General features: G+C 44.7%; 1 protein-coding gene, 27 non-coding genes and 4 pseudogenes across 28 annotated transcripts; 22 read left to right on the plus strand and 10 right to left on the minus strand.

Moving 5' to 3' along the window:
* Window positions 1-158, plus strand: LOC138058555 (U2 spliceosomal RNA; annotated as a pseudogene).
* Window positions 159-348: 190 nt separating this feature from the next.
* Window positions 349-512, plus strand: LOC138058386 (U1 spliceosomal RNA). Its single transcript, XR_011133913.1, has one exon. It is a non-coding gene; the product is annotated as a U1 spliceosomal RNA (small nuclear RNA).
* A 974-nt stretch (window positions 513-1,486) lies between these two features.
* LOC138058340 (5S ribosomal RNA) lies at window positions 1,487-1,605 on the minus strand. The gene has a single exon (XR_011133872.1). It is a non-coding gene; the product is annotated as a 5S ribosomal RNA (ribosomal RNA).
* A 267-nt stretch (window positions 1,606-1,872) lies between these two features.
* LOC138058511 (U2 spliceosomal RNA) lies at window positions 1,873-2,063 on the plus strand. The gene has a single exon (XR_011134029.1). It is a non-coding gene; the product is annotated as a U2 spliceosomal RNA (small nuclear RNA).
* A 194-nt stretch (window positions 2,064-2,257) lies between these two features.
* LOC138058387 (U1 spliceosomal RNA) lies at window positions 2,258-2,421 on the plus strand. Its single transcript, XR_011133914.1, has one exon. It is a non-coding gene; the product is annotated as a U1 spliceosomal RNA (small nuclear RNA).
* A 975-nt stretch (window positions 2,422-3,396) lies between these two features.
* LOC138058351 (5S ribosomal RNA) lies at window positions 3,397-3,515 on the minus strand. The gene has a single exon (XR_011133883.1). It is a non-coding gene; the product is annotated as a 5S ribosomal RNA (ribosomal RNA).
* Window positions 3,516-3,783: 268 nt separating this feature from the next.
* Window positions 3,784-3,975, plus strand: LOC138058485 (U2 spliceosomal RNA). Its single transcript, XR_011134005.1, has one exon. It is a non-coding gene; the product is annotated as a U2 spliceosomal RNA (small nuclear RNA).
* A 197-nt stretch (window positions 3,976-4,172) lies between these two features.
* LOC138058476 (U1 spliceosomal RNA) lies at window positions 4,173-4,340 on the plus strand. The gene has a single exon (XR_011133998.1). It is a non-coding gene; the product is annotated as a U1 spliceosomal RNA (small nuclear RNA).
* A 988-nt stretch (window positions 4,341-5,328) lies between these two features.
* LOC138058603 (5S ribosomal RNA) lies at window positions 5,329-5,448 on the minus strand. The gene has a single exon (XR_011134098.1). It is a non-coding gene; the product is annotated as a 5S ribosomal RNA (ribosomal RNA).
* Window positions 5,449-5,714: 266 nt separating this feature from the next.
* Window positions 5,715-5,906, plus strand: LOC138058486 (U2 spliceosomal RNA). Its single transcript, XR_011134006.1, has one exon. It is a non-coding gene; the product is annotated as a U2 spliceosomal RNA (small nuclear RNA).
* A 196-nt stretch (window positions 5,907-6,102) lies between these two features.
* LOC138058388 (U1 spliceosomal RNA) lies at window positions 6,103-6,266 on the plus strand. Its single transcript, XR_011133915.1, has one exon. It is a non-coding gene; the product is annotated as a U1 spliceosomal RNA (small nuclear RNA).
* Window positions 6,267-7,250: 984 nt separating this feature from the next.
* Window positions 7,251-7,369, minus strand: LOC138058362 (5S ribosomal RNA). Its single transcript, XR_011133894.1, has one exon. It is a non-coding gene; the product is annotated as a 5S ribosomal RNA (ribosomal RNA).
* Window positions 7,370-7,641: 272 nt separating this feature from the next.
* On the plus strand, window positions 7,642-7,833 carry LOC138058487 (U2 spliceosomal RNA). Its single transcript, XR_011134007.1, has one exon. It is a non-coding gene; the product is annotated as a U2 spliceosomal RNA (small nuclear RNA).
* A 194-nt stretch (window positions 7,834-8,027) lies between these two features.
* Window positions 8,028-8,191, plus strand: LOC138058390 (U1 spliceosomal RNA). Its single transcript, XR_011133917.1, has one exon. It is a non-coding gene; the product is annotated as a U1 spliceosomal RNA (small nuclear RNA).
* Window positions 8,192-9,168: 977 nt separating this feature from the next.
* LOC138058367 (5S ribosomal RNA) lies at window positions 9,169-9,285 on the minus strand. The gene has a single exon (XR_011133898.1). It is a non-coding gene; the product is annotated as a 5S ribosomal RNA (ribosomal RNA).
* Window positions 9,286-9,552: 267 nt separating this feature from the next.
* LOC138058516 (U2 spliceosomal RNA) lies at window positions 9,553-9,742 on the plus strand. The gene has a single exon (XR_011134034.1). It is a non-coding gene; the product is annotated as a U2 spliceosomal RNA (small nuclear RNA).
* Window positions 9,743-9,936: 194 nt separating this feature from the next.
* Window positions 9,937-10,100, plus strand: LOC138058391 (U1 spliceosomal RNA). The gene has a single exon (XR_011133918.1). It is a non-coding gene; the product is annotated as a U1 spliceosomal RNA (small nuclear RNA).
* A 975-nt stretch (window positions 10,101-11,075) lies between these two features.
* On the minus strand, window positions 11,076-11,194 carry LOC138058374 (5S ribosomal RNA). Its single transcript, XR_011133903.1, has one exon. It is a non-coding gene; the product is annotated as a 5S ribosomal RNA (ribosomal RNA).
* A 271-nt stretch (window positions 11,195-11,465) lies between these two features.
* Window positions 11,466-11,656, plus strand: LOC138058512 (U2 spliceosomal RNA). Its single transcript, XR_011134030.1, has one exon. It is a non-coding gene; the product is annotated as a U2 spliceosomal RNA (small nuclear RNA).
* Window positions 11,657-11,850: 194 nt separating this feature from the next.
* LOC138058392 (U1 spliceosomal RNA) lies at window positions 11,851-12,014 on the plus strand. Its single transcript, XR_011133919.1, has one exon. It is a non-coding gene; the product is annotated as a U1 spliceosomal RNA (small nuclear RNA).
* A 976-nt stretch (window positions 12,015-12,990) lies between these two features.
* Window positions 12,991-13,109, minus strand: LOC138058377 (5S ribosomal RNA). Its single transcript, XR_011133905.1, has one exon. It is a non-coding gene; the product is annotated as a 5S ribosomal RNA (ribosomal RNA).
* A 268-nt stretch (window positions 13,110-13,377) lies between these two features.
* Window positions 13,378-13,569, plus strand: LOC138058488 (U2 spliceosomal RNA). Its single transcript, XR_011134008.1, has one exon. It is a non-coding gene; the product is annotated as a U2 spliceosomal RNA (small nuclear RNA).
* A 197-nt stretch (window positions 13,570-13,766) lies between these two features.
* Window positions 13,767-13,933, plus strand: LOC138058439 (U1 spliceosomal RNA). The gene has a single exon (XR_011133962.1). It is a non-coding gene; the product is annotated as a U1 spliceosomal RNA (small nuclear RNA).
* A 976-nt stretch (window positions 13,934-14,909) lies between these two features.
* Window positions 14,910-15,028, minus strand: LOC138058389 (5S ribosomal RNA). The gene has a single exon (XR_011133916.1). It is a non-coding gene; the product is annotated as a 5S ribosomal RNA (ribosomal RNA).
* A 181-nt stretch (window positions 15,029-15,209) lies between these two features.
* Window positions 15,210-15,358, plus strand: LOC138058570 (U2 spliceosomal RNA; annotated as a pseudogene).
* Window positions 15,359-15,406: 48 nt separating this feature from the next.
* Window positions 15,407-19,680, plus strand: LOC138057309 (uncharacterized). Its single transcript, XM_068903364.1, has 3 exons — window positions 15,407-17,369; window positions 17,845-17,940; window positions 18,670-19,680. Exons 1-3 carry the CDS (start codon window positions 15,912-15,914, stop codon window positions 19,165-19,167), a joined length of 2,052 nt encoding a protein of 683 aa, XP_068759465.1. The 5' UTR covers window positions 15,407-15,911; the 3' UTR covers window positions 19,168-19,680.
* Window positions 19,681-19,835: 155 nt separating this feature from the next.
* LOC138057310 (uncharacterized) lies at window positions 19,836-23,192 on the minus strand (annotated as a pseudogene).
* Window position 23,193: 1 nt separating this feature from the next.
* Window positions 23,194-23,321, plus strand: LOC138058572 (U2 spliceosomal RNA; annotated as a pseudogene).
* A 194-nt stretch (window positions 23,322-23,515) lies between these two features.
* On the plus strand, window positions 23,516-23,679 carry LOC138058393 (U1 spliceosomal RNA). Its single transcript, XR_011133920.1, has one exon. It is a non-coding gene; the product is annotated as a U1 spliceosomal RNA (small nuclear RNA).
* A 975-nt stretch (window positions 23,680-24,654) lies between these two features.
* Window positions 24,655-24,773, minus strand: LOC138058401 (5S ribosomal RNA). Its single transcript, XR_011133927.1, has one exon. It is a non-coding gene; the product is annotated as a 5S ribosomal RNA (ribosomal RNA).
* A 267-nt stretch (window positions 24,774-25,040) lies between these two features.
* Window positions 25,041-25,232, plus strand: LOC138058531 (U2 spliceosomal RNA). Its single transcript, XR_011134049.1, has one exon. It is a non-coding gene; the product is annotated as a U2 spliceosomal RNA (small nuclear RNA).
* A 194-nt stretch (window positions 25,233-25,426) lies between these two features.
* On the plus strand, window positions 25,427-25,590 carry LOC138058394 (U1 spliceosomal RNA). Its single transcript, XR_011133921.1, has one exon. It is a non-coding gene; the product is annotated as a U1 spliceosomal RNA (small nuclear RNA).
* Window positions 25,591-25,749: the final 159 nt, after the last annotated feature.

Here is a 25,749-nt window from a genome sequence, read left to right on the forward strand (position 1 = left end):
AATATCTGTTCTTATCAGCTTAATATCTGATACGCTGCTCATCGAGCAGCTCATATATTAAACTGATTTTTGGAACTGGGCCGTGGAAAAGAGGCTTGCCTCGTCCCGGCCACGGGTTGCCTCGGTATAGCACTACCTCCGAGCGTGGCCCACTTCCCTCTGGGGAAGAAATAATCAAGTGAAAGCAGAACAAGTGACCAACCAACCTTCTCATTCTCTTCTCTTTTCTAGGTAGCATAGCAGCGAGTGGACAGCACGACACGACAGGACGAGGAGCACGTGACCCCCATTACCACATGGTATGCGCAGACAAGTTGCGTTTTGCGGTTCCGGAGAGATTGAAAAGGCATACTTACCTGACGCGGGAGGCACTGTGATCAGGGAGGCAGTCCTCTCAAGGTGAGGCTCTTTCATTGCACTTCGATTGGGTTGACCCTTGCGATTACCCCAAATGTGGGTAACTCGAGCGTATAATTTCTGGTAGTGGGGACCTGCGTTCGCGCTAGTCCCCGCACCAAACCCCGGTGGCAAAGTTGGCTAATGGGAAGGTTTGTTGGTAACGTTTCAGGCAGGGCAGGGAAGGAGATGCGGTGGAGGTGTAAAGACTAAGGAAGGTGAGTTGTATTTGTGAAGTCCACTGCTGAAATTGTAGGTGAATGTTCCGTACTTGGTGCACTGCAAAACTGTGATTTTACTTCTTTCATTCTTGGCCGTAGAGAGAGCGAGACGACGTGTTTATTTCAGCCGCATCGATTTCCTTCGATAGACGAGTGAGACAAGAAAATGCCAGCGGGTCTAGCTCTTATCCTCGTGCATCGTTTCAAAAACGTAAGTGGATGTGTGTTTGTACTGCTCCATCGCGATAGATTTCTTTTGCGTTGTGTTATGTTGCGTTCTGGAGAGCCCGTTTTGCATTGAGTAACTGAGGACCCGCCAGATCAGTTGGCGTTACATTTCTGTGGCCAACACTTTGTGGTTTCTCTATGTTATCAGTTAATTGAATTGTTATCATAAAAAGTAAATATTTTATGCTCAGGATAGTGTGTTATGCACCCTTTCAATACGTACTGTCCGTGTTGAGTAGGGAACAGTAACACTTTGAAGTGCGCTACGTCACATAAGTCACGTTTTCGCAAGATGAATGTTATAGTGTTGTAGCCTTCGTTGTATACATATCATCCGGGCTAGGTTAACTTCCATCTAATGCATAACAGTGCATGCATTTTTTACTTGTCGTAGCCTGTTCTTTGCTCACACGAAAGGATACGTTTCATGTCATAAACGTTGGATGGATAAGATCTCGCGCGCACGCGCTCCCTTGGGAATACAAGTTCCACTTTCTCGTGTGAACTATTTTGTTTTTGTTGTATGTCTCATCTTTGACATATCGTTGGCATGTTGTGTTCAAAAAAGCTGGTTGGAATGTTCTTTCATGGAGGAAACTGAGATTATTTGAGATAATCAAGTGTACGGAAGGAAAAAGGGAAGCCTACAACACGGGGTATTCCCAGGCGGTCTCCCATCCAAGTACTAACCCCGCCCGACAGGGCTTAACTTCGGTGATCGGACGAGAACCGGTGTTTTCCCTGTGGTATGGTCGTAGACAAGTAATTTGCCGTGAAAATTAACTTTGTTATAAGGGGAAATGAAAACGAGGTCAGAGCAATCACAATGTGCATTTGTCCTCTTGCCGTCAACGCAAGTGCCATGCAATGCTGGTACTGCTGCCCACTGTACAAGGGCGATCGTTGTGTGCGCCTCGCTTTCAAGTTGGCTTTGGGCATTCTTTCCTTGGCACGGATTGTAATCGGACCACCATATCTCGTGGCCATGAGACTGGGAGCACCTTGTCCGCTGTGAGCATTTACGGGCATCGTTCTCGGCCTTTTGGCTAAGATCAAGTGTAGTATCTGTTCTTATCAGCTTAATATCTGATACGCTGCTCATCGAGCAGCTCATATATTAAACTGATTTTTGGAACTGGGCCGTGGAAAAGAGGCTTGCCTCGTCCCGGCCACGGGTTGCCTCGGTATAGCACTACCTCCGAGCGTGGCCCACTTCCCTCTGGGGAAGAAATAATCAAGTGAAAGCAGAACAAGTGACCAAGCAACCAACCTTCACATTCTCTTCTCTTTTCTAGGTAGCATAGCAGCGAGTGGACAGCACGACACGACAGGACGAGGAGCACGTGACCCCCATTACCACATGGTATGCGCAGACAAGTTGCGTTTTGCGGTTCCGGAGAGATTGAAAAGGCATACTTACCTGACGCGGGAGGCACTGTGATCAGGGAGGCAGTCCTCTCAAGGTGAGGCTCTTTCATTGCACTTCGATTGGGTTGACCCTTGCGATTACCCCAAATGTGGGTAACTCGAGCGTATAATTTCTGGTAGTGGGGACCTGCGTTCGCGCTAGTCCCCGCACCAAACCCCCGGTGGCAAAGTTGGCTAATGGGAAGGTTTGTTGGTAACGTTTCAGGCAGGGCAGGGAAGGAGATGCGGTGGCGGTGTAAAGACTAAGGAAGGTGAGTTGTATTTGTGAAGTCCACTGCTGAAATTGTAGGTGAATGTTCCGTACTTGGTGCACTGCAAAACTGTGATTTTATTTCTTTCATTTTTGGCCGTAGAGAGAGCGAGAGGGCGTGTTTATTTCAGCCGCATCGATTTCCATCGATAGACGAGTGAGACAAGAAAATGCCAGCGGGTCGAGCTCTTATCCTCGTGCATCGTTTCAAAAACGTAAGTGGATGTGTGTTTGTACTGCTCCATCGCGATAGATTTCTTTTGCGTTGTGTTATGTTGCGTTCTGGAGAGCCCGTTTTGCATTGAGTAACTGAGACCCGCCAGATCAGTTGGCGTTACATTTCTGTGGCCAACACTTTGTGGTTTCTCTATGTTATCAGTTAATTGAATTGTTATCATAAAAAGTAAATATTTTATGCTCAGGATAGTGTGTTATGCACCCTTTCAATACGTACTGTCCGTGTTGAGTAGGGAACAGTAACACTTTGAAGTGCGCTACGTCACATAAGTCACGTTTTCGCAAGATGAATGTTATAGTGTTGTAGCCTTCGTTGTATACATATCATCCGGGCTAGGTTAACTTCCATCTAATGCATAACAGTGCATGCATTTTTTACTTGTCGTAGCCTGTTCTTTGCTCACACGAAAGGATACGTTTCATGTCATAAACGTTGGATGGATAAGATCTCGCGCGCACGCGCTCCCTTGGGAATACAAGTTCCACTTTCTCGTGTGAACTATTTTGTTTTTGTTGTATGTCTCATCTTTGACATATCGTTGGCATGTTGTGTTCAAAAAAGCTGGTTTGGAATGTTCTTTCATGGAGGAAACTGAGATTATTTGAGATAATCAAGTGTACGGAAGGAAAAAGGGAAGCCTACAACACGGGGTATTCCCAGGCGGTCTCCCATCCAAGTACTAACCCCGCCCGACAGGGCTTAACTTCGGTGATCGGACGAGAACCGGTGTTTTCCCTGTGGTATGGTCGTAGACAAGTAATTTGCCGTGAAAATTAACTTTGTTATAAGGGGAAATGAAAAACGAGGTCAGAGCAATCACAATGTGCATTTGTCCTCTTGCCGTCAACGCAAGTGCCATGCAATGCTGGTACTGCTGCCCACTGTACAAGGGCGATCGTTGTGTGCGCCTCGCTTTCAAGTTGGCTTTGGGCATTCTTTCCTTGCACGGGATTGTAATCGGACCACCATATCTCGTGGCCATGAGACTGGGAGCACCTTGTCCGCTGTGAGCATTTACGGGCATCGCTTCTCGGCCTTTTGGCTAAGATCAAGTGTAGTATCTGTTCTTATCAGCTTAATATCTGATACGCTGCTCATCGAGCAGCTCATATATTAAACTGATTTTTGGAACTGGGCCGTGGAAAAGAGGCTTGCCTCGTCCCGGCCACGGGTTGCCTCGGTATAGCACTACCTCCGAGCGTGGCCCACTTCCCTCTGGGGAAGAAATAATCAAGTGAAAGCAGAACAAGTGACCAAGCAACCAACCTTCACATTCTCTTCTCTTTTCTAGGTAGCATAGCAGCGAGTGGACAGCACGACACGACGACAGGACGAGGAGCACGTGACCCCCATTACCACATGGTATGCGCAGACAAGTTGCGTTTTGCGGTTCCGGAGAGATTGAAAAGGCATACTTACCTGACGCGGGAGGCACTGTGATCAGGGAGGCAGTCCTCTCTCAAGGTGAGCTCTCTTCATTGCACTTCGATTGGGTTGACCCTTGCGATTACCCCAAAATGTGGGGTAACTCGAGCGTATAATTTCTGGTAGTGGGGACCTGCGTTCGCGCTAGTCTAGTCCCCGCACCAAACCCCGGTGGCAAAGTTGGCTAATGGGAAGGTTTGTTGGTAACGTTTCAGGCAGGGCAGGGAAGGAGATGCGGTGGCGGTGGGGTGTAAAGACTAAGGAAGGTGAGTTGTATTTGTGAAGTCCACTGCTGAAATTGTAGGTGAATGTTCCGTACTTGGTGCACTGCAAAACTGTGATTTTATTTCTTTCATTTTTGGCCGTAGAGAGAGCGAGAGGGCGTGTTTATTTCAGCCGCATCGATTTCCATCGATAGACGAGTGAGACAAGAAAATGCCAGCGGGTCGAGCTCTTATCCTCGTGCATCGTTTCAAAAACGTAAGTGGATGTGTGTTTGTACTGCTCCATCGCGATAGATTTCTTTTGCGTTGTGTTATGTTGCGTTCTGGAGAGCCCGTTTTGCATTGAGTAACTGAGGACCCGCCAGATCAGTTGGCGTTACATTTCTGTGGCCAACACTTTGTGGTTTCTCTATGTTATCAGTTAATTGAATTGTTATCATAAAAAGTAAATATTTTATGCTCAGGATAGTGTGTTATGCACCCTTTCAATACGTACTGTCCGTGTTGAGTAGGGAACAGTAACACTTTGAAGTGCGCTACGTCACATAAGTCACGTTTTCGCAAGATGAATGTTATAGTGTTGTAGCCTTCGTTGTATACATATCATCCGGGCTAGGTTAACTTCCATCTAATGCATAACAGTGCATGCATTTTTTACTTGTCGTAGCCTGTTCTTTGCTCACACGAAAGGATACGTTTCATGTCATAAACGTTGGATGGATAAGATCTCGCGCGCACGCGCTCCCTTGGGAATACAAGTTCCACTTTCTCGTGTGAACTATTTTGTTTTTGTTGTATGTCTCATCTTTGACATATCGTTGGCATGTTGTGTTCAAAAAAAAAGCTGGTTTGGAATGTTCTTTCATGGAGGAAACTGAGATTATTTGAGATAATCAAGTGTACGGAAGGAAAAAGGGAAGCCTACAACACGGGGTATTCCCAGGCGGTCTCCCATCCAAGTACTAACCCCGCCCGACAGGGCTTAACTTCGGTGATCGGACGAGAACCGGTGTTTTTCCCTGTGGTATGGTCGTAGACAAGTAATTTGCCGTGAAAATTAACTTTGTTATAAGGGGAAATGAAAACGAGGTCAGAGCAATCACAATGTGCATTTGTCCTCTTGCCGTCAACGCAAGTGCCATGCAATGCTGGTACTGCTGCCCACTGTACAAGGGCGATCGTTGTGTGCGCCTCGCTTTCAAGTTGGCTTTGGCATTCTTTCCTTGGCACGGATTGTAATCGGACCACCATATCTCGTGGCCATGAGACTGGGAGCACCTTGTCCGCTGTGAGCATTTACGGGCATCGCTTCTCGGCCTTTTGGCTAAGATCAAGTGTAGTATCTGTTCTTATCAGCTTAATATCTGATACGCTGCTCATCGAGCAGCTCATATATTAAACTGATTTTTGGAACTGGGCCGTGGAAAAGAGGCTTGCCTCGTCCCGGCCACGGGTTGCCTCGGTATAGCACTACCTCCGAGCGTGGCCCACTTCCCTCTGGGGAAGAAATAATCAAGTGAAAGCAGAACAAGTGACCAAGCAACCAACCTTCACATTCTCTTCTCTTTTCTAGGTAGCATAGCAGCGAGTGGACAGCACGACACGACAGGACGAGAGGAGCACGTGACCCCCATTACCACATGGTATGCGCAGACAAGTTGCGTTTTGCGGTTCCGGAGAGATTGAAAAGGCATACTTACCTGACGCGGGAGGCACTGTGATCAGGGAGGCAGTCCTCTCAAGGTGAGGCTCTTTCATTGCACTTCGATTGGGTTGACCCTTGCGATTACCCCAAATGTGGGTAACTCGAGCGTATAATTTCTGGTAGTGGGGACCTGCGTTCGCGCTAGTCCCCGCACCAAACCCCGGTGGCAAAGTTGGCTAATGGGAAGGTTTGTTGTAAACGTTTCAGGCAGGGCAGGGAAGGAGATGCGGTGGCGGTGTAAAGACTAAGGAAGGTGAGTTGTATTTGTGAAGTCCACTGCTGAAATTGTAGGTGAATGTTCCGTACTTGGTGCACACTGCAAAACTGTGATTTTATTTCTTTCATTTTTGGCCGTAGAGAGAGCGAGAGGGGGCGTGTGTTTATTTCAGCCGCATCGATTTCCATCGATAGACGAGTGAGACAAGAAAAATGCCAGCGGGTCGAGCTCTTATCCTCGTGCATCGTTTCAAAAACGTAAGTGGATGTGTGTTTGTACTGCTCCATCGCGATAGATTTCTTTTGCGTTGTGTTATGTTGCGTTCTGGAGAGCCCGTTTTGCATTGAGTAACTGAGGACCCCCAGATCAGTTGGCGTTACATTTCTGTGGCCAACACTTTGTGGTTTCTCTATGTTATCAGTTAATTGAATTGTTATCATAAAAAGTAAATATTTTATGCTCAGGATAGTGTGTTATGCACCCTTTCAATACGTACTGTCCGTGTTGAGTAGGGAACAGTAACACTTTGAAGTGCGCTACGTCACATAAGTCACGTTTTCGCAAGATGAATGTTATAGTGTTGTAGCCTTCGTTGTATACATATCATCCGGGCTAGGTTAACTTCCATCTAATGCATAACAGTGCATGCATTTTTTACTTGTCGTAGCCTGTTCTTTGCTCACACGAAAGGATACGTTTCATGTCATAAACGTTGGATGGATAAGATCTCGCGCGCACGCGCTCCCTTGGGAATACAAGTTCCACTTTCTCGTGTGAAAACTATTTTGTTTTTGTTGTATGTCTCATCTTTTGACATATCGTTGGCATGTTGTGTTCAAAAAAGCTGGTTTGGAATGTTCTTTCATGGAGGAAACTGAGATTATTTGAGATAATCAAGTGTACGGAAGGAAAAAGGGAAGCCTACAACACGGGGTATTCCCAGGCGGTCTCCCATCCAAGTACTAACCCCGCCCGACAGGGCTTAACTTCGGTGATCGGACGAGAACCGGTGTTTTCCCTGTGGTATGGTCGTAGACAAGTAATTTGCCGTGAAAATTAACTTTGTTATAAGGGGAAATGAAAACGAGGTCAGAGCAATCACAATGTGCATTTGTCCTCTTGCCGTCAACGCAAGTGCCATGCAATGCTGGTACTGCTGCCCACTGTACAAGGGCGATCGTTGTGTGCGCCTCGCTTTCAAGTTGGCTTTGGGCATTCTTTCCTTGGCACGGATTGTAATCGGACCACCATATCTCGTGGCCATGAGACTGGGAGCACCTTGTCCGCTAGGGCGTGAGCATTTACGGGCATCGCTTCTCGGCCTTTTGGCTAAGATCAAGTGTAGTATCTGTTCTTATCAGCTTAATATCTGATACGCTGCTCATCGAGCAGCTCATATATTAAACTGATTTTTGGAACTGGGCCGTGGAAAAGAGGCTTGCCTCGTCCCGGCCACGGGTTGCCTCGGTATAGCACTACCTCCGAGCGTGGCCCACTTCCCTCTGGGGAAGAAATAATCAAGTGAAAGCAGAACAAGTGACCAAGCAACCAACCTTCACATTCTTCTCTCTTTCTAGGTAGCATAGCAGCGAGTGGACAGCACGACACGACAGGACGAGGAGCACGTGACCCCCCATTACCACATGGTATGCGCAGACAAGTTGCGTTTTGCGGTTCCGGAGAGATTGAAAAGGCATACTTACCTGACGCGGGAGGCACTGTGATCAGGGAGGCAGTCCTCTCAAGGTGAGGCTCTTTCATTGCACTTCGATTGGGTTGACCCTTGCGATTACCCCAAATGTGGGTAACTCGAGCGTATAATTTCTGGTAGTGGGGACCTGCGTTCGCGCTAGTCCCCGCACCAAACCCCGGTGGCAAAGTTGGCTAATGGGAAGGTTTGTTGGTAACGTTTCAGGCAGGGCAGGGAAGGAGATGCGGTGGCGGTGTAAAGACTAAGGAAGGTGAGTTGTATTTGTGAAGTCCACTGCTGAAATTGTAGGTGAATGTTCCGTACTTGGTGCACTGCAAAACTGTGATTTTATTCTTTTTCATTTTTGGCCGTAGAGAGAGCGAGAGGGCGTGTTTATTTCAGCCGCATCGATTTCCATCGATAGACGAGTGAGACAAGAAAAATGCCAGCGGGTCGAGCTCTTATCCTCGTGCATCGTTTCAAAAACGTAAGTGGATGTGTGTTTGTACTGCTCCATCGCGATAGATTTCTTTTGCGTTGTGTTATGTTGCGTTCTGGAGAGCCCGTTTTGCATTGAGTAACTGAGGACCCGCCAGATCAGTTGGCGTTACATTTCTGTGGCCAACACTTTGTGGTTTCTCTATGTTATCAGTTAATTGAATTGTTATCATAAAAAGTAAATATTTTATGCTCAGGATAGTGTGTTATGCACCCTTTCAATACGTACTGTCCGTGTTGAGTAGGGAACAGTAACACTTTGAAGTGCGCTACGTCACATAAGTCACGTTTTCGCAAGATGAATGTTATAGTGTTGTAGCCTTCGTTGTATACATATCATCCGGGCTAGGTTAACTTCCATCTAATGCATAACAGTGCATGCATTTTTTACTTGTCGTAGCCTGTTCTTTGCTCACACGAAAGGATACGTTTCATGTCATAAACGTTGGATGGATAAGATCTCGCGCGCACGCGCTCCCTTGGGAATACAAGTTCCACTTTCTCGTGTGAACTATTTTGTTTTTGTTGTATGTCTCATCTTTGACATATCGTTGGCATGTTGTGTTCAAAAAAGCTGGTTTGGAATGTTCTTTCATGGAGGAAACTGAGATTATTTGAGATAATCAAGTGTACGGAAGGAAAAAGGGAAGCCTACAACACGGGGTATTCCAGGCGGTCTCCCATCCAAGTACTAACCCCGCCCGACAGGGCTTAACTTCGGTGATCGGACGAGAACCGGTGTTTTCCTGTGGTATGGTCGTAGACAAGTAATTTGCCGTGAAAATTAACTTTGTTATAAGGGGAAATGAAAACGAGGTCAGAGCAATCACAATGTGCATTTGTCCTCTTGCCGTCAACGCAAGTGCCATGCAATGCTGGTACTGCTGCCCACTGTACAAGGGCGATCGTTGTGTGCGCCTCGCTTTCAAGTTGGCTTTGGGCATTCTTTCCTGGGCACGGATTGTAATCGGACCACCATATCTCGTGGCCATGAGACTGGGAGCACCTTGTCCGCTGTGAGCATTTACGGGCATCGCTTCTCGGCCTTTTGGCTAAGATCAAGTGTAGTATCTGTTCTTATCAGCTTAATATCTGATGCTGCTCATCGAGCAGCTCATATATTAAACTGATTTTTGGAACTGGGCCGTGGAAAAGAGGCTTGCCTCGTCCCGGCCACGGGTTGCCTCGGTATAGCACTACCTCCGAGCGTGGCCCACTTCCCTCTGGGGAAGAAATAATCAAGTGAAAGCAGAACAAGTGACCAAGCAACCAACTTTCACATTCTCTTCTCTTTTCTAGGTAGCATAGCAGCGAGTGGACAGCACGACACGACAGGACGAGGAGCACGTGACCCCCATTACCACATGGTATGCGCAGACAAGTTGCGTTTTGCGGTTCCGGAGAGATTGAAAAGGCATACTTACCTGACGCGGGAGGCACTGTGATCAGGGAGGCAGTCCTCTCAAGGTGAGGCTCTTTCATTGCACTTCGATTGGGTTGACCCTTGCGATTACCCCAAATGTGGGTAACTCGAGCGTATAATTTCTGGTAGTGGGGACCTGCGTTCGCGCTAGTCCCCGCACCAAACCCCGGTGGCAAAGTTGGCTAATGGGAAGGTTTGTTGGTAACGTTTCAGGCAGGGCAGGGAAGGAGATGCGGTGGCGGTGTAAAGACTAAGGAAGGTGAGTTGTATTTGTGAAGTCCACTGCTGAAATTGTAGGTGAATGTTCCGTACTTGGTGCACTGCAAAACTGTGATTTTATTTCTTTCATTTTTGGCCGTAGAGAGAGCGAGAGGGCGTGTTTATTTCAGCCGCATCGATTTCCATCGATAGACGAGTGAGACAAGAAAATGCCAGCGGGTCGAGCTCTTATCCTCGTGCATCGTTTCAAAAACGTAAGTGGATGTGTGTTTGTACTGCTCCATCGCGATAGATTTCTTTTGCGTTGTGTTATGTTGCGTTCTGGAGAGCCCGTTTTGCATTGAGTAACTGAGGACCCGCCAGATCAGTTGGCGTTACATTTCTGTGGCCAACACTTTGTGGTTTCTCTATGTTATCAGTTAATTGAATTGTTATCATAAGAAGTAAATCTTTTATGCTCAGGATAGTGTCTTATGCACCCTTTCAATACGTACTGTCCGTGTTGAGTAGGGAACAGTAAGGATTTGAAGTGCGCTACGTCACATAAGTCACGTTTTCGCAAGATGAATGTTATAGTGTTGTAGCCTTCGTTGTATACATATCATCCGGGCTAGGTTAACTTCCATCTAATGCATAACAGTGCATGCATTTTTTACTTGTCGTAGCCTGTTCTTTGCTCACACGAAAGGATACGTTTCATGTCATAAACGTTGGATGGATAAGATCTCGCGCGCACGCGCTCCCTTGGGAATACAAGTTCCACTTTCTCGTGTGAACTATTTTGTTTTTGTTGTATGTCTCATCTTTGACATATCGTTGGCATGTTGTGTTCAAAAAAGCTGGTTTGGAATGTTCTTTCATGGAGGAAACTGAGATTATTTGAGATAATCAAGTGTACGGAAGGAAAAAGGGAAGCCTACAACACGGGGTATTCCCAGGCGGTCTCCCATCCAAGTACTAACCCCGCCCGACAGGGCTTAACTTCGGTGATCGGACGAGAACCGGTGTTTTCCCTGTGGTATGGTCGTAGACAAGTAATTTGCCGTGAAAATTAACTTTGTTATAAGGGGAAATGAAAACGAGGTCAGAGCAAGCACAATGTGCATTTGTCCTCTTGCCGTCAACGCAAGTGCCATGCAATGCTGGTACTGCTGCCCACTGTACAAGGGCGATCGATCGTTGTGTGCGCCTCGCTTTCAAGTTGGCTTTGGGCATTCTTTCCTTGGCACGGATTGTAATCGGACCACCATATCTCGTGGCCATGAGACTGGGAGCACCTTGTCCGCTGTGAGCATTTACGGGCATCGTTCTCGGCCTTTTGGCTAAGATCAAGTGTAGTATCTGTTCTTATCAGCTTAATATCTGATACGCTGCTCATCGAGCAGCTCATATATTAAACTGATTTTTGGAACTGGGCCGTGGAAAAGAGGCTTGCCTCGTCCCGGCCACGGGTTGCCTCGGTATAGCACTACCTCCGAGCGTGGCCCACTTCCCTCTGGGGAAGAAATAATCAAGTGAAAGCAGAACAAGTGACCAAGCAACCAACCTTCACATTCTCTTCTCTTTTCTAGGTAGCATAGCAGCGAGTGGACAGCACGACACGACAGGACGAGGAGCACGTGACCCCCATTACCACATGGTATGCGCAGACAAGTTGCGTTTTGCGGTTCCGGAGAGATTGAAAAGGCATACTTACCTGACGCGGGAGGCACTGTGATCAGGGAGGCAGTCCTCTCAAGGTGAGGCTCTTTCATTGCACTTCGATTGGGTTGACCCTTGCGATTACCCCAAATGTGGGTAACTCGAGCGTATAATTTCTGGTAGTGGGGACCTGCGTTCGCGCTAGTCCCCGCACCAAACCCCGGTGGCAAAGTTGGCTAATGGGAAGGTTTGTTGGTAACGTTTCAGGCAGGGCAGGGAAGGAGATGCGGTGGCGGTGTAAAGACTAAGGAAGGTGAGTTGTATTTGTGAAGTCCACTGCTGAAATTGTAGGTGAATGTTCCGTACTTGGTGCACTGCAAAAACTGTGATTTTCATTTCTTTCATTTTTGGCCGTAGAGAGAGCGAGAGGGCGTGTTTATTTCAGCCGCATCGATTTCCATCGATAGACGAGTGAGACAAGAAAATGCCAGCGGGTCGAGCTCTTATCCTCGTGCATCGTTTCAAAAACGTAAGTGGATGTGTGTTTGTACTGCTCCATCGCGATAGATTTCTTTTGCGTTGTGTTATGTTGCGTTCTGGAGAGCCCGTTTTGCATTGAGTAACTGAGGACCCGCCAGATCAGTTGGCGTTACATTTCTGTGGCCAACACTTTGTGGTTTCTCTATGTTATCAGTTAATTGAATTGTTATCATAAAAAGTAAATATTTTATGCTCAGGATAGTGTGTTATGCACCCTTTCAATACGTACTGTCCGTGTTGAGTAGGGAACAGTAACACTTTGAAGTGCGCTACGTCACATAAGTCACGTTTTCGCAAGATGAATGTTATAGTGTTGTAGCCTTCGTTGTATACATATCATCCGGGCTAGGTTAACTTCCATCTAATGCATAACAGTGCATGCATTTTTTACTTGTCGTAGCCTGTTCTTTGCTCACACGAAAGGATACGTTTCATGTCATAAACGTTGGATGGATAAGATCTCGCGCGCACGCGCTCCCTTGGGAATACAAGTTCCACTTTCTCGTGTGAACTATTTTGTTTTTGTTGTATGTCTCATCTTTGACATATCGTTGGCATGTTGTGTTCAAAAAGCTGGTTTGGAATGTTCTTTCATGGAGGAAACTGAGATTATTTGAGATAATCAAGTGTACGGAAGGAAAAAGGGAAGCCTACAACACGGGGTATTCCCAGGCGGTCTCCCATCCAAGTACTAACCCCGCCCGACAGGGCTTAACTTCGGTGATCGGACGAGAACCGGTGTTTTCCCTGTGGTATGGTCGTAGACAAGTAATTTGCCGTGAAAATTAAACTTTGTTATAAGGGAAAATGAAAACGAGGTCAGAGCAATCACAATGTGCATTTGTCCTCTTGCCGTCAACGCAAGTGCCATGCAATGCTGGTACTGCTGCCCACTGTACAAGGGCGATCGTTGTGTGCGCCTCGCTTTCAGGTTGGCTTTGGGCATTCTTTCCTTGGCACGGATTGTAATCGGACCACCATATCTCGTGGCCATGAGACTGGGAGCACCTTGTCCGCTGTGAGCATTTACGGGCATCGCTTCTCGGCCTTTTGGCTAAGATCAAGTGTAGTATCTGTTCTTATCAGCTTAATATCTGATACGCTGCTCATCGAGCAGCTCATATATTAAACTGATTTTTGGAACTGGGCCGTGGAAAAGAGGCTTGCCTCGTCCCGGCCACGGGTTGCCTCGGTATAGCACTACCTCCGAGCGTGGCCCACTTCCCTCTGGGGAAGAAATAATCAAGTGAAAGCAGAACAAGTGACCAAGCAACCAACCTTCACATTCTCTTCTCTTTTCTAGGTAGCATAGCAGCAGCGAGTGGACAGCACGACACGACAGGACGAGGAGCACGTGACCCCCATTACCACATGGTATGCGCAGACAAGTTGCGTTTTGCGGTTCCGGAGAGATTGAAAAGGCATACTTACCTGACGCGGGAGGCACTGTGATCAGGGAGGCAGTCCTCTCAAGGTGAGGCTCTTTCATTGCACTTCGATTGGGTTGACCCTTGCGATTACCCCAAATGTGGGTAACTCGAGCGTATAATTTCTGGTAGTGGGGACCTGCGTTTTTCGCGCTAGTCCCCGCACCAAACCCCGGTGCAAAAGTTGGCTAATGGGAAGGTTTGTTGGTAACGTTTCAGGCAGGGCAGGGAAGGAGATGCGGTGGCGGTGTGTAAAGACTAAGGAAGGTGAGTTGTATTTGTGAAGTCCACTGCTGAAATTGTAGGTGAATGTTCCGTACTTGGTGCACTGCAAAACTGTGATTTTATTTCTTTCATTTTGGCCGTAGAGAGAGCGAGGGGCGTGTTTATTTCAGCCGCATCGATTTCCATCGATAGACGAGTGAGACAAGAAAATGCCAGCGGGTCGAGCTCTTATCCTCGTGCATCGTTTCAAAAACGTAAGTGGATGTGTGTTTGTACTGCTCCATCGCGATAGATTTCTTTTGCGTTGTGTTATGTTGCGTTCTGGAGAGCCCGTTTTGCATTGAGTAACTGAGGACCCGCCAGATCAGTTGGCGTTACATTTCTGTGGCCAACACTTTGTGGTTTCTCTATATGTTATCAGTTAATTGAATTGTTATCATAAAAAGTAAATCTTTATGCTCAGGATAGTGTGTTATGCACCCTTTCAATACGTACTGTCCGTGTTGAGTAGGGAACAGTAAGACTTTGAAGTGCGCTACGTCACATAAGTCACGTTTTCGCAAGATGAATGTTATAGTGTTGTAGCCTTCGTTGTATACATATCATCCGGGCTAGGTTAACTTCCATCTAATGCATAACAGTGCATGCATTTTTTACTTGTCGTAGCCTGTTCTTTGCTCACACGAAAGGATACGTTTCATGTCATAAACGTTGGATGGATAAGATCTCGCGCGCACGCGCTCCCTTGGGAATACAAGTTCCACTTTCTCGTGTGAACTATTTTGTTTTTTGTTGTATGTCTCATCTTTGACATATCGTTGGCATGTTGTGTTCAAAAAAGCTGGTTTGGAATGTTCTTTCATGGAGGAAACTGAGATTATTTGAGATAATCAAGTGTACGAAGGAAAAAGGGAAGCCTACAACACGGGGTATTCCCAGGCGGTCTCCCATCCAAGTACTAACCCCGCCCGACAGGGCTTAACTTCGGTGATCGGACGAGAACCGGTGTTTTCCCTGTGGTATGGTCGTAGACAAGTAATTTGCCGTGAAAATTAACTTTGTTATAAGGGGAAATGAAAACGAGGTCAGAGCAATCACAATGTGCATTTGTCCTCTTGCCGTCAACACGCAAGTGCCATGCAATGCTGGTACTGCTGCCCACTGTACAAGGGCGATCGTTGTGTGTGCGCCTCGCTTTCAAGTTGGCTTTGGGCATTCTTTCCTTGGCACGGATTGTAGCTGCTCATCGAGCAGCTCATATATTAAACTGATTTTTGGAACTGGGCCGTGGAAAAGAGGCTTGCCTCGTCCCGGCCACGGGTTGCCTCGGTATAGCACTACCTCCGAGCGTGGCCCACTTCCCTCTGGGGAAGAAATAATCAAGTGAAAGCAGAACAAGTGACCAAGTATGGAAAGCCAAATGGTGCAAAATTCAAGAACCAAAATTGCCTTCACATTCAACAAGTTTCCTATCAAGCTCAAGGCAGATTTCAATCAAGCTCAACAAAATCAAGTCACTTTCAACGAATTTTCTCTCAAGATCAAGACATAATTTTAAGCAAGCTCAACAAAATGAAGTCATCACGTTCAACAAATTTTCTTTCAAGGTCAAGAGACGTTTGAGTCAAGCTCAAGAATGAATTTAAGTCACTTTCAAAGAATGAATTATCTCAATTTCAGGCTTCGTTCCACTACCGACACCAAATTAATTGACACGTTCTAACAACTTGAACCTTCAAGATCAAGCCGCGATCACCATCACGCTTTCTTGCATCAAACAACGTTGTCAACAAACTCCATACACTGTCAACAAACTGCGAACACTGTCAACAAAGGAGTTAACCCACAATGCAACATTCACTGCAACTTGTATAAGGCATACCATAATACGTTTTCTCGTTCAAAACTCAACCAAAATGGCGGGAAGTTCCGACGGATTGGAAGAAATAGTTCGAAGATGTGTGCGCGAAGAATTGGAAAATTCTAGAGGGAATTCCACTACCCAGACTTTGGTTAATAGAACAAGAAACCTGATTCGTTCATCTGCGTCCTTTGCTGCAAGACAACTAGGCGAAACCAGTCAACAACCTGTACAATCAGCGCTAGTGCCTACTTGTCGAAGTGCACCAGCCATGTCCGCTCGAGCACTCGATAGATCGACTTCTTTGACCGGACACCCATTACGAAAAAGGAAAGCTCCTGCTTCAAGGCAAAAAGCACATGTTGTACCGAAGACAGTGTTTCTTCTTGATGAAGTAAAGATTAACGTTGATGACGAGGAAGAAGATGCAGGTGAAAATGAAGAGTACACAATTAAAGAGGAAATGATATTAGTGAAAGGGGAGTTTGATTTGTTAACCGGCGCAAACGAACAGACAATTCGCCAAGAATTGAAGGAATTATTTAAAGTCAAATTTCCACTGATATCAGAGAATGACTTTGACTTTGTGAAGAGAGAGAGAAACACAATTTTGTCACCTGTAGTGAAAGAAAACCATTCATGGGACTATGCACATGTGAAGCATCTTTGTGGTGCTGGTAAGCTTTACGTTAGATTAAATATCAACAAGGATGTAATTGAAGGTACATATACACCTACTTCTGATGATAGTGATAGCACCTTACCAGCTATGTTGCCTCCAAGTAGTTACAAGCCCACTTCTTCAGCAAACACAACAACATCCATTTTTGTGGGTGACGAAGTACCATCAACATCATCAGATGTTTCGCTCATGGATGAAAACATTTCCTCTTTGACTGAGTTGTTTCCCGAGGCTGAACTAAGTGATATCAGAGATGCCCTCAATCACTGTGGTTCTCTTGAATTGGCAGCTGAGAAGTTGAGTGAGAAAGCAGATACATGTGAGCAGTCTAGTACAGCTGTGGATGCTTCAGGGATACTTAAGCATCTCAAGTTGAAAATGAAAGGGTATGGTCTGGCTGAGAAAATTAAAGTGGACAGAGATGATCTGGTTCTTGATTTATTTCATTATTACAAGGACCCTAACTTTGATCCAGATTTGCAGATTAAGTTACAGTTCAGAAGAGAGCCAGCAATTGATAATGGAGGAGTGCTTCGTCAAGCGTACGAAGATGCTTTCCTTGCATTAGCAAAGGGAGAAGTAGGGTTAAAGATGTTTCAAGGCCCATACGAACGTTTAGTTCCTATATACCGAAGTGACAACGTGCTAAATGGAGTGTTTGAAGTTCTTGGTAAAATGGTTGCCCACAGTATGATCCAAGGTGGGCCAGGGTTCCCCTATTTGTCACCTGTTGTATATTGGTATATTGCAACTGGAGATTTGCAGCAGGGTGTCGCAAGGGCTAGTGTCATGGACATCAGTGATGGAATCTTGGCTGGCTATGTCGCAAGGGTAAGTGTTGCATTTAGTTTTTCCCCCTATTATATTTCTAGTACTGTACTTCCAACAGTTTGATAAGAAAACAAAAAGTGATATAATATTTTGTACTCTGCTGTGCCTTGTACCCTTCAATAGTTATTAACACAGTAAAAGTTAACTACTGTAATCTGTTCCAGTATGAACTTTGTTTTTGCTTGGTTCTGTTAATATTGCCCTTGTAATTGGTACGGTATGTAAATTGGTTAAGTTAAAGTGCTTTACTGTGTCTTGGTGGTGAAAATTCCACAAAATGCAATTTTCCAGTGAAAACTTCAGATGTAATAAAAAAGTAATATCCTAAAGGGAATGATAATTTATTAACATTGCACAATCCTTTATAATTTGTAAGGTCCCGTATTTTATGGTGGAAAGGACTTAATAATATTTTCTTTTTAGAAACCATCCATGGGTTTCTTATACCATTTTTTGCTATTACTGCAAATTACAGGTTAGAGATGCAACATCTGAGGACATTGAAAACATCAACCACGAAGACGAATTTGTACAGCTCATGCAAAATTGTGGGGAAAGAAGACTGTTGACGGTAAGAAAACAAAAGGGATGTTGCCGTTTTATTATTTTTTTTCTTTGTTTTTTTTTTTAGTAATAGTAGTAGTTTGGCTTGTACATACGCACTTAATCTATATATGTGTGCTCTGAAGGTATGTGGTCATATTTTGTCCATTTTAATTATAGGCTTACAAATGTCACAAATGTAGGAATATGATTGTATTATACAGGGAAACCTGTATTAAGTGTGCAATGTATTAAACACACACTGTGTAGTAAGCAAAGACAAGCTTCAGCGAGTCCCAAACTTTTCATATCATATTTTCTGTAAGGCAAACTTGTATTTAGCACACAGGTTTATTAAGCTGTCAGTAGCAAGGGTCTGGTGTATTTCTGTTTATTATACAGGTTTTACTGTAGTTATTAGAATTAATGTTAGAGCTTTTTAATGTACCTGTAACGGTCTTAAGTTATGGGTGTATGTGAAAAAGTTCTTGTATCTTGGATGTACAGTGATGTTTTTTCCCTGCCAATAAGAACAATAAAAATAAGGATAATTTCATCCATCATAACTTGGGTATCTGGTGAGGATGAAAGACAGTCAGAGAGGAATTGAAAAAAACCATTTTCATATAGTGTAATCTAGTTCATACATGTTTAGCTCACTTCACTCTTAATTTTCTTGAACTTGTTCTGCAATTCTTGAAGTTTAAATGCAATCTAAATGATTACAATAATTTTAAATGTATGTTGCAATTTGCAGGAACAGAACAAATTAGCAGTGGTTCAAGCTCTTGTGTATCACGAAACACTTATCAAGCACAAAGGAGTTCTTGATCAGTTCAGAAAGGGATTAGCTATTCTGGGTCTATTAAAAGAAATTGAAAAAGCACCAAGTAAATTTGAGCACCTTTTTGTACATCAAAAAGGTGAAATTAATGCAGATTTTGTCAAATCTTTGCTGTGTTTGCCAGATTCCACCAACCCGAGAGTAATAAGTGTAACACACATGTTATTAAGTTTCATTGCCAGTGCTAATGAAGATATGTTGTGTAAATTTTTAGGCTTTGTTACTGGATGCAAATCTGCAACGTCAGCTTTGCTCCCAGGTTGTGTTAATGTTAGTGTTGAAGATACCCCAAACATTTTTGCTTCAACTTGTACCATGGAACTGAAGTTACCTTTACATTTCAGTTGCTTTGAGCAGTTTGGTGCATGCTTGAATGCAGTTCTTGGAAGCTCCTCTTTTAATACTGTATAACCTTGGGTTAATTCAGTGTCAGTCACTGTCATAACACAACTTCTCATTTACCCTGCATTAGCAAGACTACCTCATGAATTTCGAATTGCCTGCATGTTTGTTGTTTTTTCATGTGCATTATTACGTAGTAAAACGTTTAACTTGTCTGGGACCTATTAGTGCATTGTTCTTATTGTTAAGTTTGAAAACAATCAATGGTTTCTGTGACAGCTGTGTCATCCAATGCAAGAGACACGGTTCGCCATATTTCTACACCATTATGAGTTCTGTTCAAATTCCCTGTTTAAAAACAAAAGTAAGCCAGAACGTCTTCCTTTCTGGGACCGAAGCTCAGACAAGTGTAAGGTTGCTGCCTAATGGTCGCCCGGGCGCCTGGGGCGCCTTATTTGCGAGCGCGGGCGACCAAATTTCTGAACGAGTAGCCCGAACGGGCGCCCTGATTCATCCTCACTTTCTTGTAAATATGAGCCCAGCTGGAATTAATTAATTCTGGGCTCTTGAAAAAATGACTTTGGCTACTAACTTTTAATGTTGGAAGCCCGAAGGGCTCCCCGAAAATTTCCTTAGGCAGCAGCCTTGAAGTGTCATGTTTGTTTTAACAATTCAGTGTCTGGCTAACAATTGTTGTGTTATACTATTGTTCTTGAAAGGTTATGAAGTTTTTATTAAGTTGACAAATTAACTCAGCTACATTTTGCAAATTTTGGTCGTTGAAAATTCAGGTTAATGTGGCCTTGTCCATTCCAATGTACTTTTCCGAGCTAAAATTCATGACTTTTGGTGGTGGTTGTGTATGCACCATACAGTGTAAAGGTCATGGAAAAATGGCAGCTGGGGTAATATTCTCTTGTTGATATTAAAATCAGCCTCACTAACATTTTTGGGTGGGTATATTATTTTGTAAATTCTCTACTTTCTCAAATCCCATAATACACCTCCCCAACAAGTTGCATAGGCATTGTTTTCGATTTCTTGTGAGACATCTTCATGCCCCAAGAGAAATCAAAAAGAATGATTATGCACAAGTTGGGGGGGGGGGGGGCGGGGGGGAGGGACAAGATGTATGGGATTTGAGAAGTAGAGAATTGGTGGAAATTCTATTGTAGATTTTTATTGTAAGGATGTTGTGGTTGGTTTTCACACAAAAGTAGTTTATGAGCAAAAATGGCATTAAAGGTTGGCATTTTGTCCAGTTCTTGGTGTTACTTATTTATTATTTATGCAACATGATTTTATGTTGAGTTTTTTGGTTTTCGTTTTTTATTTGGGAAATAAACCCCGTGTTAAAACAGAAACCCATAAGGGTTGAAACGTGTAACGGCCCCTTGTGTGCTGGGAAACAAGCTTCTGAATATTCGATTTGCTAAGTACCATATTTGGAACAACAAGAGCGAGGGGTTTCCAAATATGGTACTTAGCACTGAAACATTCAACCAATCAGTTCGCACTGAATATTCGGAAGCTGTGAACGCACGTCACTCGTTTCAAACCTTATGGGTTTCTGGTTAAAGCTAATAAAGACTGATGTGTAGCAATCCCAGTCTTCAGTGAGCTTGAAGGGAATAATTGTTTTAGTGTAATTTTCGGTGGTGAATATCAGGAAAATGCAAAACAACATGCCAAAACATGATAAAAAGGCACGAAAAGTGCTAGATTAGCTTAGCAGCCGCGCCTCCAAAATTTTATATTCACCAGGTAGCGCGGTGAATATGACACTAAATTCTTAGATTCACCGCTGACAATTACACTAATACTTCAATGATACTAACGTATATACAACGATGAATAACAGAGAACATGATTTATGCTGTGAGTAGCATACATAACACTATTCCTCTTTCCCGGATCAAAATTATTCTCTCCCGTAATTCTGAATTCACCTCTTTTAGTATACTGTGGATAGTACCATTTAAGTAAAAGTTGGCGTTCACGACAATGTCATGGTTATCACTCCTCGACATGTTATTCTACTCTGTATTCTGTGTTAATAGCAATAAACCATCCTGAAACAAATCAATCCCAAAGCTATCTGAATGTTGTAAAGGATCAATATTCTGCCTGAGCAAAGTTAAGATGCCAGTGGGTAAGTCAATATTCACATCTTCGACTATTACCGTGGAAAGTCCATCATCACAGGGCGTCGGTGCAAAGGGGTCGAAACCATACCATTCAAGGTCATCAACATCCCTTCCGGATTCTGCTATATCAGAAAGTCCTATGAGTGGATGATTTCTTATGTCAAGCACCCCATTTGTCCACATTTGAAGTGGAGACCATTGGCGTTCCGTTCTCATAGGATGGTGATTCCATGCAGCGGAAAATGACTGGAGGGCCTTATTTATTCTGGGGGTAAAAATGTAGTGTAGTACAAACTTGTGCAAACTGTTGTTTCGCTGAAGCTGTCCGGATTCCTCCATGGCCTGAAATGTGTAATAAAAAATATGGCACACAGTACAAAACACATCCCGCCAGAGACGCTCGATGCGTTGATTATGCACCGATGTTCCAGCCAGGAAACTTCCTCTATTTGGACCACGCACGTCTTCCATTAACTGCCAAACGCCAACATTTTCTCCACCATGATCACTCCGTACTCTTGAAGGCCAGTGATAGCGCTCAGTAGCAGAGCGAAAAAGGCGAGTCACAGTGTCTTTTCTGTTGTTAGTGGAGCAGTGAAGGTACACTATCAGCCTCGAGAAACCGTCTATTCCTCCGTGTATCACAAATCCCCAGTTCACGAGACTATGGTGGCCGTCAATGTGCCACAGACTGTTGGGCCCTTGAACTGAATATGCTCGTCTTGAAACAACAATAGCCCATCTGATGCGAGAATTACGTGGATCTAATCGAGACATGCTTGCCCTTACTCTGCGGCGCTGTAGTCTGAAGCCAAGTGACTTAAGGAAACCTTGGACTATGGAACAACCCACAAGACTTCCGTGCTCTTCAATAAACTGTTTGACATAAAAGTCTATTCGTTCATCAGACAATTCAGAAAATCCTGTTGTTTCCTGTAGACCATATTCAACAACACGTCTTCTTATAGTCCACCTTGATACCAGGAGCATGTCTGCAATTTGTTTCCAGGTGAAACCGTATGAGCGCAATTCAATGAGAACATCCTCTTTGATTTCAAACTTTGGCCTGCCCGGCCGTCCACTTCGCCCAACATTTGGGAATTCTAATGAATAAATTGCCAGGTTAGTGCAAGGAGAGCCTGTTTGAGTTTCCCTTCTTGTCCATTCTAAAAACAAAATACGGACGTTGTTAAAAATTTCTTGTACAACCGAAGCACACTCAAGTCTAGCATTGATCACCAAAGGTACGATCTGTTGAAGCGCAAGAAGGGCTGACTCCATTCGAATAACTATATTTTCTTGCAATCTGTAATCTGTTGAGTTGTAAAAGGCTTCATAATCATTCATTAAATAGAGCAATTCTTCAAAGAATTGCTCCCATCCTAAGGTGTTTGCATCCATCTTCAATTTTTGGCGGGAAAATATCGAAATGCATTATGGGTTAATAATTCCGGAATAGTATACGAGGTAGTTATTGAAACAACTTGCATTGTGGGTTAACTCCTTTCTTGACAGTGTTCGCAGTTTGTTGACAGTGTTCGGAGTTTGTTGACAGTGTACGGAGTTTGTTGACAACGTTGTTTGATGCAAGAAAGCGTGATGGTGATCGCGGCTTGATCTTGAAGGTTCAAGTTGTTAGAACGTGTCAACTAATTTGGTGTCGGTAGTGGAACGAAGCCTGAAATTGAGATAATTCATTCTTTGAAAGTTACTTAAATTCATTCTTGAGCTTGACTCAAACGTCTCTTGACCTTGAAAGAAAATTTGTTGAACGTGATGACTTCATTTTGTTGAGCTTGCTTAAAATTATGTCTTGATCTTGAGAGAAAATTCGTTGAAAGTGACTTGATTTTGTTGAGCTTGATTGAAATCTGCCTTGAGCTTGATAGGAAACTTGTTGAATGTGAAGGCAATTTTGGTTCTTGAATTTTGCACCATTTGGCTTTCCATAGCTGCTCATCGAGCAGCTCATATATTAAACTGATTTTTGGAACTGGGCCGTGGAAAAGAGGCTTGCCTCGTCCCGGCCACGGGTTGCCTCGGTATAGCACTACCTCCGAGCGTGGCCCACTTCCCTCTGGGGAAGAAATAATCAAGTGAAAGCAGAACAAGTGACCAAGCAACCAACCTTCACATTCTCTTCTCTTTTCTAGGTAGCATAGCAGCGAGTGGACAGCACGACACGACAGGACGAGGAGCACGTGACCCCCATTACCACATGGTATGCGCAGACAAGTTGCGTTTTGCGGTTCCGGAGAGATTGAAAAGGCATACTTACCTGACGCGGGAGGCACTGTGATCAGGGAGGCAGTCCTCTCAAGGTGAGGCTCTTTCATTGCACTTCGATTGGGTTGACCCTTGCGATTACCCCAAATGTGGGTAACTCGAGCGTATAATTTCTGGTAGTGGGGACCTGCGTTCGCGCTAGTCCCCGCACCAAACCCCGGTGGCAAAGTTGGCTAATGGGAAGGTTTGTTGGTAACGTTTCAGGCAGGGCAGGGAAGGAGATGCGGTGGCGGTGTAAAGACTAAGGAAGGTGAGTTGTATTTGTGAAGTCCACTGCTGAAATTGTAGGTGAATGTTCCGTACTTGGTGCACTGCAAAACTGTGATTTTACTTCTTTCATTCTTGGCCGTAGAGAGAGCGAGACGACGTGTTTATTTCAGCCGCATCGATTTCCTTCGATAGACGAGTGAGACAAGAAAATGCCAGCGGGTCTAGCTCTTATCCTCGTGCATCGTTTCAAAAACGTAAGTGGATGTGTGTTTGTACTGCTCCATCGCGATAGATTTCTTTTGCGTTGTGTTATGTTGCGTTCTGGAGAGCCCGTTTTGCATTGAGTAACTGAGGACCCGCCAGATCAGTTGGCGTTACATTTCTGTGGCCAACACTTTGTGGTTTCTCTAGGTTATCAGTTAATTGAATTGTTATCATAAAAAGTAAATCTTTTATGCTCAGGATAGTGTCTTATGCACCCTTTCAATACGTACTGTCCGTGTTGAGTAGGGAACAGTAACACTTTGAAGTGCGCTACGTCACATAAGTCACGTTTTCGCAAGATGAATGTTATAGTGTTGTAGCCTTCGTTGTATACATATCATCCGGGCTAGGTTAACTTCCATCTAATGCATAACAGTGCATGCATTTTTTACTTGTCGTAGCCTGTTCTTTGCTCACACGAAAGGATACGTTTCATGTCATAAACGTTGGATGGATAAGATCTCGCGCGCACGCGCTCCCTTGGGAATACAAGTTCCACTTTCTCGTGTGAACTATTTTGTTTTTGTTGTATGTCTCATCTTTGACATATCGTTGGCATGTTGTGTTCAAAAAAGCTGGTTTGGAATGTTCTTTCATGGAGGAAACTGAGATTATTTGAGATAATCAAGTGTACGGAAGGAAAAAGGGAAGCCTACAACACGGGGTATTCCCAGGCGGTCTCCCATCCAAGTACTAACCCCGCCCGACAGGGCTTAACTTCGGTGATCGGACGAGAACCGGTGTTTTCCCTGTGGTATGGTCGTAGACAAGTAATTTGCCGTGAAAATTAACTTTGTTATAAGGGGAAATGAAAACGAGGTCAGAGCAATCACAATGTGCATTTGTCCTCTTGCCGTCAACGCAAGTGCCATGCAATGCTGGTACTGCTGCCCACTGTACAAGGGCGATCGTTGTGTGCGCCTCGCTTTCAAGTTGGCTTTGGGCATTCTTTCCTTGGCACGGATTGTAATCGGACCACCATATCTCGTGGCCATGAGACTGGGAGCACCTTGTCCGCTGTGAGCATTTACGGGCATCGTTCTCGGCCTTTTGGCTAAGATCAAGTGTAGTATCTGTTCTTATCAGCTTAATATCTGATACGGCTGCTCATCGAGCAGCTCATATATTAAACTGATTTTTGGAACTGGGCCGTGGAAAAGAGGCTTGCCTCGTCCCGGCCACGGGTTGCCTCGGTATAGCACTACCTCCGAGCGTGGCCCACTTCCCTCTGGGGAAGAAATAATCAAGTGAAAGCAGAACAAGTGACCAAGCAACCAACCTTCACATTCTCTTCTCTTTTCTAGGTAGCATAGCAGCGAGTGGACAGCACGACACGACAGGACGAGGAGCACGTGACCCCCATTACCACATGGTATGCGCAGACAAGTTGCGTTTTGCGGTTCCGGAGAGATTGAAAAGGCATACTTACCTGACGCGGGAGGCACTGTGATCAGGGAGGCAGTCCTCTCAAGGTGAGGCTCTTTCATTGCACTTCGATTGGGTTGACCCTTGCGATTACCCCAAATGTGGGTAACTCGAGCGTATAATTTCTGGTAGTGGGGACCTGCGTTCGCGCTAGTCCCCGCACCAAACCCCGGTGGCAAAGTTGGCTAATGGGAAGGTTTGTTGGTAACGTTTCAGGCAGGGCAGGGAAGGAGATGCGGTGGCGGTGTAAAGACTAAGGAAGGTGAGTTGTATTTGTGAAGTCCACTGCTGAAATTGTAGGTGAATGTTCCGTACTTGG

This window comes from Montipora capricornis, chromosome 7, assembly GCF_036669925.1.
Source record: "Montipora capricornis isolate CH-2021 chromosome 7, ASM3666992v2, whole genome shotgun sequence".
Classification (NCBI taxonomy): Eukaryota; Metazoa; Cnidaria; class Anthozoa; order Scleractinia; family Acroporidae; genus Montipora; species Montipora capricornis.

Excerpts from the sequence above, each read along its gene's own strand:
- LOC138057309 (XM_068903364.1), top strand. The coding sequence starts at position 15,912 with ATGGCGGGAAGTTCCGACGGATTGGAAGAAATAGTTCGAAGATGTGTG. Across the intron at positions 17,370-17,844 it reads TGGCTGGCTATGTCGCAAGG|GTTAGAGATGCAACATCTGA; the intron begins GTAAGTGTTGCA and ends TGCAAATTACAG. Across the intron at positions 17,941-18,669 it reads GGGAAAGAAGACTGTTGACG|GAACAGAACAAATTAGCAGT; the intron begins GTAAGAAAACAA and ends TGCAATTTGCAG.